The sequence below is a fragment of the Andrena cerasifolii genome, chromosome 5 (assembly GCF_050908995.1).
Source record: "Andrena cerasifolii isolate SP2316 chromosome 5, iyAndCera1_principal, whole genome shotgun sequence".
Lineage (NCBI taxonomy): Eukaryota > Metazoa > Arthropoda > Insecta > Hymenoptera > Andrenidae > Andrena > Andrena cerasifolii.
In genome coordinates this window covers 1,467,305-1,482,144 of record NC_135122.1, presented here as the reverse complement: position 1 = coordinate 1,482,144, position 14,840 = coordinate 1,467,305, and the positions used below count along the sequence as shown (strand labels likewise).

General features: G+C 36.6%; 2 protein-coding genes across 2 annotated transcripts in view; one reads left to right on the top strand and one right to left on the bottom strand.

The window, feature by feature from the left end:
- The window catches only part of LOC143368818 (uncharacterized), a 252,712-nt gene that overhangs the window by 17,228 nt on the left and 220,644 nt on the right, over positions 1–14,840 (bottom strand). The gene's annotated exons all lie outside the window — the stretch shown is intronic.
- Positions 8,190–8,859, top strand: LOC143368673 (odorant receptor Or2-like). Its single transcript, XM_076811633.1, has 3 exons — positions 8,190–8,355; positions 8,508–8,640; positions 8,707–8,859. The coding sequence occupies exons 1-3, from the start codon at positions 8,222–8,224 to the stop codon at positions 8,755–8,757; spliced, it is 318 nt and encodes a 105-aa protein (XP_076667748.1). The 5' UTR covers positions 8,190–8,221; the 3' UTR covers positions 8,758–8,859.

Below are 14,840 nucleotides of genomic sequence, written 5' to 3'. Positions count from 1 at the left end.
GGCCGCTCGGAATCGGGTCCTGTTTATGTACTCAAAGCGGTGGGGATGCTTCGCTGCGTGGTACGTACCTCACGGACACCAATTCCCACTGTGCGACGAGTAGGCGTAGCCCGAGAGAGAACAGGAACGTAGAGAAAAGGAGCACCGAGGCAGGCAAGCGATGTGGTGGGAGAATACCCCTCACGAAGCTCACCAGCCAATATATATGAAATGGACTTTAGTTGATACAGACGAATTAACTCGACACCGTATATATGTAGCTCCATTTGAGCGAGATATGTGAAGATTATTGTTCAATTCTTTACTACGCTCCAGCGTACGTCTGTGCAGGTATTTTGACGTTAACAATCGTTTTTTAATTGTTTTCGTCTACATGAAGAAAAAGTAAATAGTTGTGTTCACTTTCCAATCCGTCTTGAGACGGTATAGAGGATTTTATAACCCCAATTAATTTGGCATCACATTGAGTCTTTTGAAGGTAAGGTAATTACGTTTTGATATTTTGTTTATATGCTCTACATTTTTTATGGAGATGTGTGTACATGACTTCCTGTGGGGTAAGTTGATACGTTTCCTCTGGGGCATGTTGATAAAGTATACCAATTTTCCTCAACTACTTTTAATTGGATTTTTTCCTTTTATTTCAACGAAAATAGTTCGAAATTATATCAAAAAGATAAATCGTGACGAAATATCGCCAAATATTTTTGAAAAAGCGTATGTCGCACTAGAAAAAGACTCAATACCATTAGTGCCTTAAGACAAAGCGCGAAAATACACAATATTGACAAAATGAGTTTATTAAGATGTATTAACAAAAAGAAAAAGACACCTCGTGTTAAAGTGGGATACTCAATACATAAAAAAAAATAAAAATAAAAATGTTTTTTTTTATGATTGTTCAAAAATCTGTTTGGTTTTTAGAATACGTCTTTGTTCATTTTGAGTCTAATTGTTGGAAAGGTATCTAGATTAAAATTTTATTTTTCAAATTTATTATTTATTCATTAAACGGATATTTTACAGATGTAGCAACATGTCCTAGAGCAGTATCAACTTTCCCCGCAGTGGGGTAAATTGATACATATTGCCTTCGTGCAAATAAATTTTTTTCATTCATTTTGTACGTATTTTCTCAAGTTTACGTTTACTATATATTAAAGAGGAAGGATCAAAGTATATTTTGGCATATTTGTTATTAAGTAATTAATGCATACAAAAATGAAAAAAAAATGAAAACTGAATAATGTATCAATTAGCCCCGATCTTCCCTATTTAATAGAATTTATAAACGGAAATTCAATCAAAGTCACTGTATCTTCCATACAAAATGCGCTGTCTCTAAAAACCGCATTGCGTGTCTCTGACGATTAACTAGCACTTCCAGTTGCATTGGTCGCAGCACCCGTGACAGAAGAAATTCGAATTTAAAATAATTATCCCGGACTAAATACAGTCGACTTTACTGCCCCAAATACATTGTAACCCCTTCACAATTATAATTTCACTCATCTAAAACTAAGTGAAGCCCTCACTTCCACCACTTTGCAACATCCACAACCCCATTTGGATCCTTGGTAGCCTTTACCTTCACTTATATCCCAGTCAATTCCCCTCAGGAATGGTTCCAAGCTCGGTTTTTCCTGTAATATCGTGTGCAGTGCAAAATAATACCAAATAGCGTTTTGTTCCTGGCCAAAAATTGCGGAAAGATCCAGAGCGCCGAGTCGTTTGACGTTCAAAGCGAAAATGGGGTGAAGCGTGGAAATGGGTCCGCACGGAAATCGATCCGCAGCAACAGGTATTGTTCTCACAACGAAAAAAAAAGGGAATAGCGAAAACGCGGTCCGCAAAATTTAATCGGTTCCCGCGAAGCAAAAAAATATAATTTCCCTTTCAAACGATACTTTCTACCCTACTCTGCCTTGGGAAGAGAGTTCGGAACAGAGAAAGTGGATGATAAAATGTGAACAGAGCTAATGTCAAGGTGAACTTCTGGACCGACCGAACGTGCTACGATTCGATTTAAATTTTTGAAAGCTCGTGTCCTTGACTATCGATTGAAAGTTGTTTTAAAAGTGAGGCATTCAGGAATAAAAAAAGATCCCATTTAGTGTTCCTGATTTCTGCATATTTTTTGTTTCTCGAGAAATCAGAAATGAGATCATATTTCTTGAGAATTCTCGAGTAATTGAAAGAAATATTGTAAAAATTATATTTTTGGAATAATGTTGATAATATTTATCAAAACACGCAAGGAAACTTTAAATAAATGATTATTCCTGTCTAATTTATACAAAACTTGTGGAAATGAAGAAGAGATATTAAATATAATTGGTAAATTTATTTATTTAATACAAAATTTGTACAAAGCGAAACATTACTTTTTGGTTTTAAAATTTATTTCTAAATAGAAAAATGCGTCCAATGTAGCGTCAGCTAATCTATTTCTTTTTTGTGGCAAAATCTGTTACTGTTATATTTTTACGTTTTATATACATCTATCTTAGCTGGTAAATGAAAAATGCGTCTTTTGACCCTTTTGGAAGAAATTCTGGATCATGCAAAAATTGTATACGGGATACAATACACTTATCTCTTCTTTTCTATATTTCTTCTTTAATAGCCACAAGAAACTCATTAGATACTTAATTCAGTATACATTTTTTCTAAATTTTTAAATAAGAATTTAAGAGCACCTTCAGCAGTTAATAATATCGAATCTTCTGTACTGTGATTTTCTATTGGAATTCATAGAGGTTCTAATGTTATTAATAAGATGTATTATAAATTGTAGATGTGGTTATACGTTCGCGATTAACTAGTAATACATTCACTTACGAAAATAAATGAGATTTATAATATTTTTCCTAGACTTAAGTTTCTCGAAAAATTATAGTATTTCTCGAGAAATAAGAAATAAGCAATTATAAAATTTCTCGAGAAAGCATTCTCGAGAAGGAACGCTAATCCCATCCCACGTATATAGGTACGTTATTCCTCCGAAATATTTTTTTAATTTCGATTCACAAAAATCGAATAATTTTCATCAGCTCTATCGATATGAACCCGCTGAACTTGTTTAGATAACTATTCACGACGATAGATAAAATAGGAATGGATCAGGCTTCTACACACACACTTGTTTAACATTCTCCAAGCAGTATTCTCATGGGCAAATTAAGTAAATATACAATAATATAAGTTAAGCCATAATAATCCTAATTATCATTTCACACAGCAGCATAATTCCCTCTAGTACTTATATTGTAATCGAACACATGTAAATATTTCACAAAATACTCACTCAAAACTAGACTTTCATTTCTCTCAATGTGGAGAGAAACTGAAATACGTGCGTTCACCATGGAAGTCGACGCTCCAATGCAACGTATTTCCCGCAAACGATCGATTCTGGACTCCTCTACGCCTGCGCAAGATCCCCCTCGGACAGAATTTCGCGTATCGTCATAATTCAACACGCACGAATTTCCGTAATTCTCGAGCCCTCGCATCTGCAACCCCTACACACTGTGTACCTTCAATCCACAGGTGATATTTCTCCCCTTTTTCCTTCGGCGAAGAAAATTACTTTCGAAGTTGCAAACTTTTCTTCAGACTTCGAATTTCTTGCCAGCTTGAGTGACAGTCGAAAACCGAAAATACAGGAAATATAGAATAATGTGAAAACTCGAGGGAAATTGTGATGGAAAGCGTGTACCTCCATGCAGTCGTGTCTCGAACGTGGAAAAATGAACTTCGAGAGCAGTCGTCATTGTAGAATCATTCGATCGATAGGTGTGCCACTGGGACTGTGGCCTTATGGATGCACAATTATCGGCAAAATTAACGGCGCTGTCGCTGTAACAATTATTGCTCTCTGCATAGTCGCGCAGGTACCGCGTTCTCCACTGCTTTTTTGGGGTTCGTTCGAGCTGGAATGCCAACAGCAGCATTTAATCCGCAATATTTATTCGTTCCTTCAGATATTGAATCGAGATATCGTTGATATCATTGAGATCGTTGAATTTGAGATATCGAATTGTGAATTCTTACGTGCTGTATCCTACTTTTCATTTCTCTCTTCTTTTTATAACATTCAATTGCTAGCATTCCAGCTGCAAAACGATTAATCAGGTATGGTTAAAGAAATGTTCAATAGCGGAGGTTACTTGCAGCTAGCAGTGTTTACTACGCACGAGTTTAGTGTGGATCTGTTTCTTAAGGTCGTGTGTGGTATTACACCACCTGCGATCATGCTAGTGAAGTATTTCAATTTTGTGTGGAATATCTACCAGGTATGCTTTTCTAAAATCTCTAACGATGTGACTGTATTTGGGATACTTAAAATTGGAAGAACACTGGTATGTGATATAAAAACAAATTCGTTTGATAGAATCCAATTGAATATAATTAAATGGAGAACTTCGGCAACTCGAAAACTCCATTTTTATAAAATTCTGCAGGATTGTGGGGAATCTCAATAGAAGTGTGAGGTAATTTTTACTTTCTGCTACTTGTTTATTCTTCAGGCTGAAAACACTTCTTAAAGATTAATGTGCGCTTTCATATTTTGCTGTATATTTTGGAATCTATAGTCGATATAAAAAATTAGTAATATAAAAATTTAATAGTTGTTTATGCTTCATGAAACTGAACAATGAAAGTATTTGAAATTTGGATTTTAAATAGTGAAACGTTCTCTACCACAAATATTTGAGTAACTTGATACTGCAGTTTTATAGAGTATGGAAAACTATTAAATTATAATTTCAACAAGTTATTATATCTACGACATTTACATTTTAGTATATCTACATTTTCAAGGAATGCAGGCAAATAGGAAAACGCGCAATTAACATTTAGGGGGTGTATGCACCCCGGAGAATCAAGAAGTAGCGGAAAATAAAAAGTGTCTGATACTTCCATTGAAATTCCCTAGAAACCTGCAAAGTTGAAAAAATCGAAATTTTGGGGTTATCAAAGTTCCCCTGTAAATTGCATTTACCCTATAGTCTAAGAGGCTACATAGGGGTCAACGTGACTCAATGCAGTCGCAGTTCTTATTTAAAAATGTTGGATTAGTGTTGCCGAATACGAAATCGCTGGTCTGCCGCGTCAGTCCGGGGAACTAACGCGGGGGTGGACGGTCAAAGAGGTAAAATTTCTAGCGCAACAACGTCATTCTTGCAGTTCTGAAATTTCATATATTTATTGTTTACGCATTTAATGAACGATATGCAAAATGGCAGACCTCCAAGTGGAGGATAAGACCTTGCCAGACGTCGATGCAAAGCGCGATACGTGGCTTGCGCGCTAGTGCAAGGGAGAAGTATACATCTGTTTCTCGTCACGTTGACTCCTATGTAGCCAGCTCTCGGTCTACTAGCACAGTGTTTGCTAAGTTTCCCGGTTTTAAGCAAATGGAGACACTATAATTAATTTATACAGAATCATCCAGGTAAAGTACATGTTCGAGTGGATCCAAAACGACCGCGATTCATTGACGAACGAGAAAGAGCTTCGATTGTTAGAAAAGTGTGCTGACCGAGGAACAAACATATGCAACTCCATCTTATGTGAGTATCGAAATTATTTACTGCCTAGCTAAAATTCGTAAGGGTTAACATTGAGGGGTATTGCTGCTACAGAATTTACGAAATTAAGTATTTGCCATAAAATTGGGAGAGTCCTCAAAGAAATGAAAACGTGGGTGGGTCCAAAACACACGAGGGTTCTAGTAGAAGTAACAATTTCAGACTCTATACATATCATATAACTAGAACGAAATTAGCTTTTAAGTAGGGGAGAGCGGGGACAAAAGTAACATTTTTTACATTTAGCGTAGCCTACAATTACCTTTTATTGACAATTATGCCTTAAGATAGTATGTTTCTTGATCTATCATTTGAGCCCAGATTCAGCCTTACGTGATAAGTAATCAAAGAGTTATAGCAGTTTTCCGCAGAGACTGTGATTGTTACTTTTGTCCTGCAGGGGTGGGACCAAAGTAACATACGATGGGGGCGAAAGTAACACTAATTATTTTGAGGAAAATGAAGTAAAACACTTCTTCCAACGCAAAATAGAATTTTTTATTTAAAAATACAATAGTAAGACATTTAAATACACATATTTTAAATAACGATAAAAACAAATAAATTTTAAATAACGAGAGGTAGAAAGCATAACCGGCTTTGGACATTTCTTTAGTATTGTGTATTTAGTTGAATGATAGGTATTAAATTTCACATACTCCGAATTAAAATTATGACATACGTAGTGAAGGTCACCCATGGTGCCGTCTTCGTGGGACTAACCCTTAAACTCTAGACATTGGATCTACTTCTCTTTCGAACAGCTTTCACTGAAAGGGTCCAAACAAATCAGACATAGACAATCATTATCATCTGAAGAATTCCTGTCGTGTATGCTATTTTTCTCGCCCAAGTAACATGTTACTTTCGTCCCCACAGTGACGTGTTACTTTTGTCCCCAGCCATGTTTTTCAGAATAGAACTGTTATAACATACAAATTATACAAGACTTGTTGAAATCAAGTACAGGAACTTCTAAAGACATTGTCTAAGAACGCTCTAGCAAATAATTGGTTTCATACCTATAGTTTAATTATGAATATTATCAAAAAAAAAAAGAAAATAGGTGAAACTTACCTGAATGATCTAAATAACAATTTTAGCTTGCCCACAGTATACGATTTGTGTTACTGCTCAGCGTCACTCAGTAGAATAAAAGAAACACTATACATATGTAACTGTGTAAAGCAAAAGTTTTGGAAATGTTTGTGGAAGGGGGGAGAAGGTGTGTTACTTTCATGACGGCGTTACGTTTGTCCCCGCTCTCCCCTACCCCTCATTTGTCCAATATTTATCCATTGTTCCAGATTTTACTCCAGCTGTATTGATATTTATCGGATTCCCGTTACTGCCGGTACTCTTCAACGTAGGGGCATCCCTTAACCAGTCCCGTTCGGTGCGAATACCCATCAACATTGAGTACTTCGTCGATAAAGATCGATACTTCTACTGGATCATGTTTCACATCGACGCTACCATGGTTGTGGGTGCTTCGATCCTGATTGTCACAGAGTCCATAACCGCACATTTCGCCACACACGCGTGCGGATTACTCGAAGTCACCGGGTAATAAATTTTAATCACAAATTTTTAGTACCGTTGTAACGAAACCAAATGACCAGCATGACGATTAGGTTCTATTACTTCCATTGCAACTAAATTCGTTGGAATATGTACGGTGCACGGCAGTAGGTTGTAGAAATTGAAATCGGTGATTCCACGTAACAAAATATGATGAAAATGAAGAGTAAGGAAATTGCGCTGGTAAGCTCTGGTAAGTCTTTAAAGATTTAGTTTGGCGCGCCTGGAGCAGGGCAAGTCGGCGGTCAGTCCCACCCACAGTTGCCAAAGGCCCCACTGCGCCACGCGCGCTACTGACCGCCGAGTTGCCATCTGCAGGAGCTCGAGTGCCACATCTTTAATCATTAATAACTAAAAACCAAAGCCCCCACCACAATTTCGTTACTCTTCATGGTTGGTCGTATTTTACCACGTAGAACCACCCATTTCGCTTTATACTACCTGTTGCCGATCACTCTGTATATGTATGAAATCTTAAGAGGGAAAATATTCGCACATTTATAGAGATCGCTTGGGACGGGCGTTGGAAAGTATTATTCTACATGTTGTTCATGGTGAAACGCATTTGTCTATACATGGCCAACTAGTAGCCACCATTAATCTGCATCAACGAGTACTCAAGTGGGTATAACTGGCTTCAAACTCGAAAACCCTGTTTTAGAGCGATTTGACAAATATCTTAAATTTGTTAAAGGTTAATTGAATACTTGAATACCTACTTCCTACCACATTACTGCGTAATAGTTGGCGTCGGTGTGGTTTCCTTCAGCATCAATCTCTACATCGTGAGTAATATATTTATGCAAATGATTCTCATGAACGCACTAGGTTGCCAAGGAGGTTGAATGTGAAGTAATATAAAAAGGAACTTAGATTTTCTTCCTACTGGCATTTGTTGCTCGAAAAATTGAACCCTTCCAATATGTTTGCCATGTAGAAATCTTACAGCAACCTAGCGCATGCACACTACATTTACTTTGTTCAAGCACAGATGCTTCAAGTAATTTTTGTTCATTATTCATCGTCGCTAGCTGGCCAAAGCAATGTTGCTGATGAAAATGACTAGCGAAATGTTAACTGCACTTATCATGGTCGTGATTCAATTCTTTTACATGGGCTGTAGCAATTACATTGGCCAGATTCTCTTAGACAAGGGCAATGAACTGTTCAACAAAACGTGAGTACTAGTATTCACCCCCCTTATCAGTACTCGATGTGAGAATCTGTTACTAATTTTTTTAACGATGTATTTTTTTTTCATATTGGAAATCGGTAATATTGAAAATTCTTAGAATGTTTAGTACTAGAAACACTGTTTTCAATCCACAGATACTATGCAAAGTGGCACGAAGCACCCTTGCCAGTGCAAAAGATGTTGCTGTACATTCGACAAAGAAGCATGCGACCTACTGGCCTCGAGTTTGGTGGTCTTTACACTGGTTCATTGGAATTCTTATCCAAGGTAAACGGTTTACAAGCTATAGTGATGAGAGAAGAGAAAGAACAAAACGCGATCTTTTACTTTCAGCTAGTGAACTTGTCGATGTCGTATTTCACTGTACTCTACTCTACGGCTTAACATTTCGATTGGAAGGAAGCGTTGTCACTTTTATTTGGCACTTACGATATTTGGAATAAGTTCATCACTGTACTGACTGTAACTGATTCAGATATACAATGCTGACTGATTTCTACTTTCTTATAATTGTTGTTTATCATTGTCACTTGTTTTTGTTAGAAAAATAGGTTTAAGCGATTGTTTGAGATAGATAATTAGGTTTCTAGCTCCCGTTATCGTTAGTTTATTAAGGCTCAATAAACTTTGCTCTAGTTATTACAAGCGTCGTCGGTGTTTCTCTCCTCGATATTTTCGAAAGAGTGTACTCTGCACTGGACTGCTTTTCTCGCTTTATCTTGGCTCTTTTGGAAGTATTCATTAGATAATGGCTCGGAACCGTGTGATTCAATTCTTCCTGCTAGCGAAAACGGAGCAACCCGGGGAAGAGGGGAGCGAGAAGCACTTCAGTACAGTTGCGAGCGGCGCACAGTGGGGTATTTGGCCTCTAAAGCTGGCCAAAAATCTAGATGCCTTTGAATTTGTTCAAACTTGGTATATAAGGGTTTTTGGGGCCGCTGATTTTGAATCTCATGTCAAAACTTCAAACTTCAAAATGACACCTCCAATATGGCGTCAATAATTGAAGAAAATTGGCCAAAATTATTTTTTGTTGTTTAATGAAAAACAAAAATACTCTATTGGTCTTAAAAAATATATTTGTGTCCCAATAAAATAAATTAATGATCAATCAGATGATGATGGCCACGGTTCGTTGTCGGGTCGGAAGACACAACAGCTACGTTGTCTTCATCATGGGAATATGAATCTTGTGTGTCCAAGGACCTGTCCTAGTCACCAGGAAGAATCGTTTTTATGGTTTCTTTGAGGAAGGGATTACTTATCTTTCATGGCATGGCCCCCGAGTGATGGGACTGATACCGTATCGATACATATCGATACCGTTCTACAAATTTCAATCTGGTATTGATACATATTAAAGTCAAAGGTATCAAAAGGAATCGATGATTCTTCAATACTTACATATGCGAATGTATCGATACCTGTTTGATACCTACACAAAAATATCGATACCTATTTGATACCTACACGAGAATATCGATACCAGTTTCATACCTACACGTAAATATTCAGATCTATTTGATACCTACCTGAAAATGTCGATATCTATTTGATATCTACTTGAAAATATGTAAATAAGGATAATAAATCGTCTTTATTCTTTATAAAATAATCAATACAACGTCGTGGAGTTAGAAAACGCAAAGTATAGAAAGGGCGAGGCTCAGCATCGCTGTTATTATGCCTGACCCGAATATAATACCTGCTTCATGCTTGTACGAAAGTATCGGTTGCGATTTGCAATTGGGGACTTCACGAAAATATTATTTATTACTAATCATGATTTGATAATATAACAATTAAGTGGGAGTAGGAATCAATATCACGAACTACCTATATAATTGAATTTTTATTAATAAATGATGTACATTATTCCTTAATGTATAGAAATTTGTGCGTTATATAATGTTATTAAGAAATAATATTTTATTAACTTTATTATCTTTTAATTGATTCCTTTTTGTACTGACTAACTCCCCAGCCTTTGAAAAAAAAACGCGTTCAGCAGGCACGGAGCGTGCCATAATACAAAAATATTTTTTTGCCATCTCGGCCAGAATGAAATATTTGTTTAGATTCTGCTTCCAATAAATAAGCGGATTTAATTTTCTCGATAAATAATTTTCTTTACAATAATTATCTAACTATGATTTCGTGATTTATCCTTCACCAGCGACATCAATTTTCAGACAGCCCGATACCATCTTATTTGGAAATTTGGAAACATTGATGTCACCAGTGACAGAGGATGAATCCAACTTTGGGGCTTCATTTGATAATTATATCGAAGGGAGAAATAGAAGCTCATTAGATCATAATCTACAATTACAGTTAGATAACTATTTTAAAGAAACTTATTTATCCAGAAAAATAAATCCTCTTATTTATTGGAAGCAAAATGCAAACAAATTTTTCGTTCTAGCCGAGTTGGTAAAAAAATATTTATATATTATGGCAAGCTCCGTGCCTGCTGAACGCGTCTTTTCAAAGGCTGGAGAGTAAGTAAGTAAGAAAAGAAATCGATTAAAGGATAATAAAGTAAACAATACTATTTCTTAATAACATTGTATAATGCATCAATTTCTATACATTAAGGAATAATATATATGTACATCATTTATTAATAAAAATTCAATTATATAGGTAGTTTATGATAGTGATTTCTACTCCTACATAATTGTTATATTATCACATAATGATCGGTAATAAATAATATTTTCGTGAAGTACTAAATTGCAAATCGAAACCGATACTTTCGTACAAGCATGCAGCAGGTATTATATATATATATATATATATATATATATATATATATAATATATATATAAAAAAATAGTTTCATTTTAAATAGTTTCATATAGTTTCATTTATATATATATATAATAAATGAAACTATTTTTTTTGAACACCTGCGTTGATAGTGCGTTCGATGACAAATTGAATAAGCTTTAATGTATACACTTTATTTCCACTGGTTTTTAAGATATTACGCTTGCAAAATCACTGATTTTCACTCGAAGAAAACCCTCTGGAATAGCAAGGACCGGGGTCGATGTTACTGGCGCCACGGGTGGCATTGCCTGTTGAAACTGATACCTACCTGCCAAAGGTCTACGACAGGGTTCGCAAGCCCAAAAGCTGGACAATACTTTTCCGGCAACTCCTGCCCGAGAGGAATACGATTTACTTTAATTACAGTACATGTGTGTTTTGTAATAAAGTGTTTCTATTGTCTCCTGAATTCAACAACTGGCATCCAGACATCCACGCTCCTACAATCCACCGGCAACACTCCTCGTGGAGAGACACAGGAAGAAACGGAGTATAAACACGAGCTTCGATATCAAAACAAAAGCAAGCATTGACGTATTCCGTGCGAGAGAAGGTGGGCATTGGGGAGGAGGTATTGCTGTGAAGAGGGCCTCTTCAAGAGAGTAGTCGTTTGTGAGGGATGCAAATCCGATTGGTTCTGATACAATCTGCTCCCTATGGTTGAAATTTAGTCTAGCAACTTTCACTCCTCCTAACCTAACCAATCCAACTTACATCCCTCCCAAAAGAACTGGCCATCCGAGCGTAGATGCAAGTGCGAAATAAAAGTAACGGTGCGCTTCTCGATACCGCAGATGTACCTACCTGAGTAGCATTTCTGACGGAAAAGAATTGTCCAGCTTTTGGGCCTGCGAACCCTGTCGTAGACCTTTGGCAGGTAGGTATCAGTTTCAACAGGCAATGCCACCCGTGGCGCCAGTAACCCAGACCCCGGTCCTTGCTATTCCAGAGGGTTTTCTTCCAGTGAAAATCAGTAATTTTGCAAGCGCAATATCTTAAAAACCAGTGGAAATAAAGTGTATACATTAAAGCTTATTCAATTTGTCTTGGAACGCACTATCAACTCAGGTGTTCAAAAAAATAGTTCCATTTGGGAAACTGAACTTGACCATCGTATCTTTTAAAATAATAATAATAATAAAAATTCGTCTCGGCTAATAAATTGGCCCTCTCGAACCATTCAAATGCATATTTTTTTAAATTTTTTATCTCCAATACTTTAGGAGATATCGCGCTGTCCAGTCTTAGGTGGGACACCCTATATATATATATATATATATATTTTTTTCAAGTAGATATCAAATAGATATCATAACAGGTTTGCCATCTGATCACAGAATTATCAAATAAATAACGATAATTTCGTACAGTATCAAACAAGTATCGATAATTTCGTAAGGTATCAAACGAATATCAATAATTTCGTAATCGTATCAAACGAATATAGATACTATCAGAAAGTATCAAACGAATATCGATACTTTCGGAAAGTATCAAACGAATATCGATACTTTCGGAAAATATCAAACGAATATCGATACTTTCGGAAAATATCAAACGAATATCGATACTTTCGGAAAGTATCAAACCGGTTTTGATTCGGTATAGTATTGATATGGTATCGGTTGAAGAAGAATCGGTATCGATAATTGATAGCAAGTACCTAAAATTTCGATGCGTATCGATATTTCCTATTGAGTACTTTGGTATCGAATTGATTGAATATCATGAATAGCGTTAGTATCAGTCCCATCACTAGCGTATGGGGCCCATACCTGTTAGCACGGAAATGCGACCGTACAAGCGTACGTGAAACGCTGCAACTCCTGTTTGTCATTTGTAGCTACATTAGCTATAAAACTTCCATCCGGACTATTCCGGAACCAATTTTTTTTGCATTGTGATCACAAATCTTTACCAAAAGTAATGACATCAGAAAGTGCATCCAGACTCACCCGGAAGTGGAACAAAATCATTAATGAAATCTTATAATCGTAAATAAAATTTACTGAATTCTTGGTTATCTTCAAACGTTAATAACTGTATAAATATATATGATGAAAAACTGAAACCTTTTCGAAATTGAAGTATATACTGACCTGAAAAGCTTCCATAATGGAAGAATTCACACAATTTTCTTACAACATGTAAAAATTACTAATAAGCCAACGATATTTCAGAGGATGGTTAAGAAAGAAATGCGTGCTCTACAATCTTCTAACTTTCGACGAAACCCGTTACTTCATGAGTGCACGAATGAAAAAAACAATATTGCTACATTATTTCTTACATATTCAACTGCCTCGAGCAGCAAAATTTTACGACTTACGCGAAATATTTGAAATCGACTTTTGGCCAGCTTTTGAGGCCGAATACCCCACTGTGCGGCGTCGAGATGGTGGCGCCATACCGGTTGTTAGCTCATGGCCACCCGTGTGTGTATGCCTCAAGGGGTTAGGCCACCTTGGACGATGCAAAGATAGTCATTTTTGGCATTATTTTTAGGGAGATAATGAAGTAAATGGAATATTCATTATGAAGCCTGTTATATTACAACTCTTGACGGAAAAATGTTGCCGAACAACGTTTTTCACGGTGTTTAACCTCACGCTTATGCCTAAAAGTAAGGAAGTACATATGGATATCCATGAACATTATTTAAGTCGAAATGGTGATCATGCGAAAAAACGCACATTTTTGTTTTTATGAAAGTGTCAATTGCAAAGAATATGTTCAAGATATCGCAAAATCGGTATGTAGGGGAGACCGGGGCAAATCGGCCACTTCTTTTTCATTGATAAATTTAACGAAAAAAGTTTAATTTTTCAATTTTGTGAATTATACTATCCGAAAGAGTAATCCCTATAGTACATAAATTCTGCACCAAATTTTCATTAATCCCCTTTTCTAATGTTATTCCAGAGAATTTGTAATATAGTGTAAAATCGCCGTATCGAAAAATGCCGGGGTAAATCGGCCACTCCTTCGGGGCAAAACGGCCACCTCCTATTCGGGCTGGATGTTGATTAATTTTTAGTCATAAATGAAAATGAGTCGTTTATTTCTCAATTACAAATTACAATAGAGTCAAAAACTGTTTGAAAAGTTGAGAAGTTCACGTTTTTAACGCACACATACTGCGGTTTAAATATTGTTGCATTTTTCAGTCATCTTCAGTTTCCGAGGGCAATCGCTTCTTTTGGATCCTGCGTTTACGCAAAGTACATCCAGATGAACATCCTGTCTTCGTCAAAGACTGAGATTCCAAATCCACATTGGTGGTCGTAACAGCTTTTCTTGGACGACCTCTTTTCTTTGGAGTCGAATTCAGAGTAGCAGATGATTTTCCGAATCCTCTCACCCGTGGAGTAGTTTGTACTATTTTTTTTTGTTTCGACGCGGCTTGCTCCGTCGCCAATTGTTTCATTTCTGGTGAATCCGTTACTATTGCAGTTTTTCGACGTTTTCGCCCTCTGCGCGTTTGCTTCCTTGGTCCCGCTTTTGGCAAAGGTCGTATACTTTCAAGCGTAGAGTTTAAAACTTCTAGGTTTTCGGGCTCAGTGGATGCTCTACTGCGTCTGCACTCATCGTTCGAAACTGCAGAAATGTTGCCCTCGTCCTTAAAACGTGAA

Bases quoted from the DNA above. Each gene is read 5' to 3' on its own strand.
- LOC143368673 (XM_076811633.1), top strand. From the start codon at position 8,222: ATGTTGCTGATGAAAATGACTAGCGAAATGTTAACTGCACTTATCATG. The intron at 8,356-8,507 runs GTGAGTACTAGT...TTCAATCCACAG, and splicing joins AATGAACTGTTCAACAAAAC to ATACTATGCAAAGTGGCACG. The intron at 8,641-8,706 runs GTAAACGGTTTA...TTTTACTTTCAG, and splicing joins CATTGGAATTCTTATCCAAG to CTAGTGAACTTGTCGATGTC.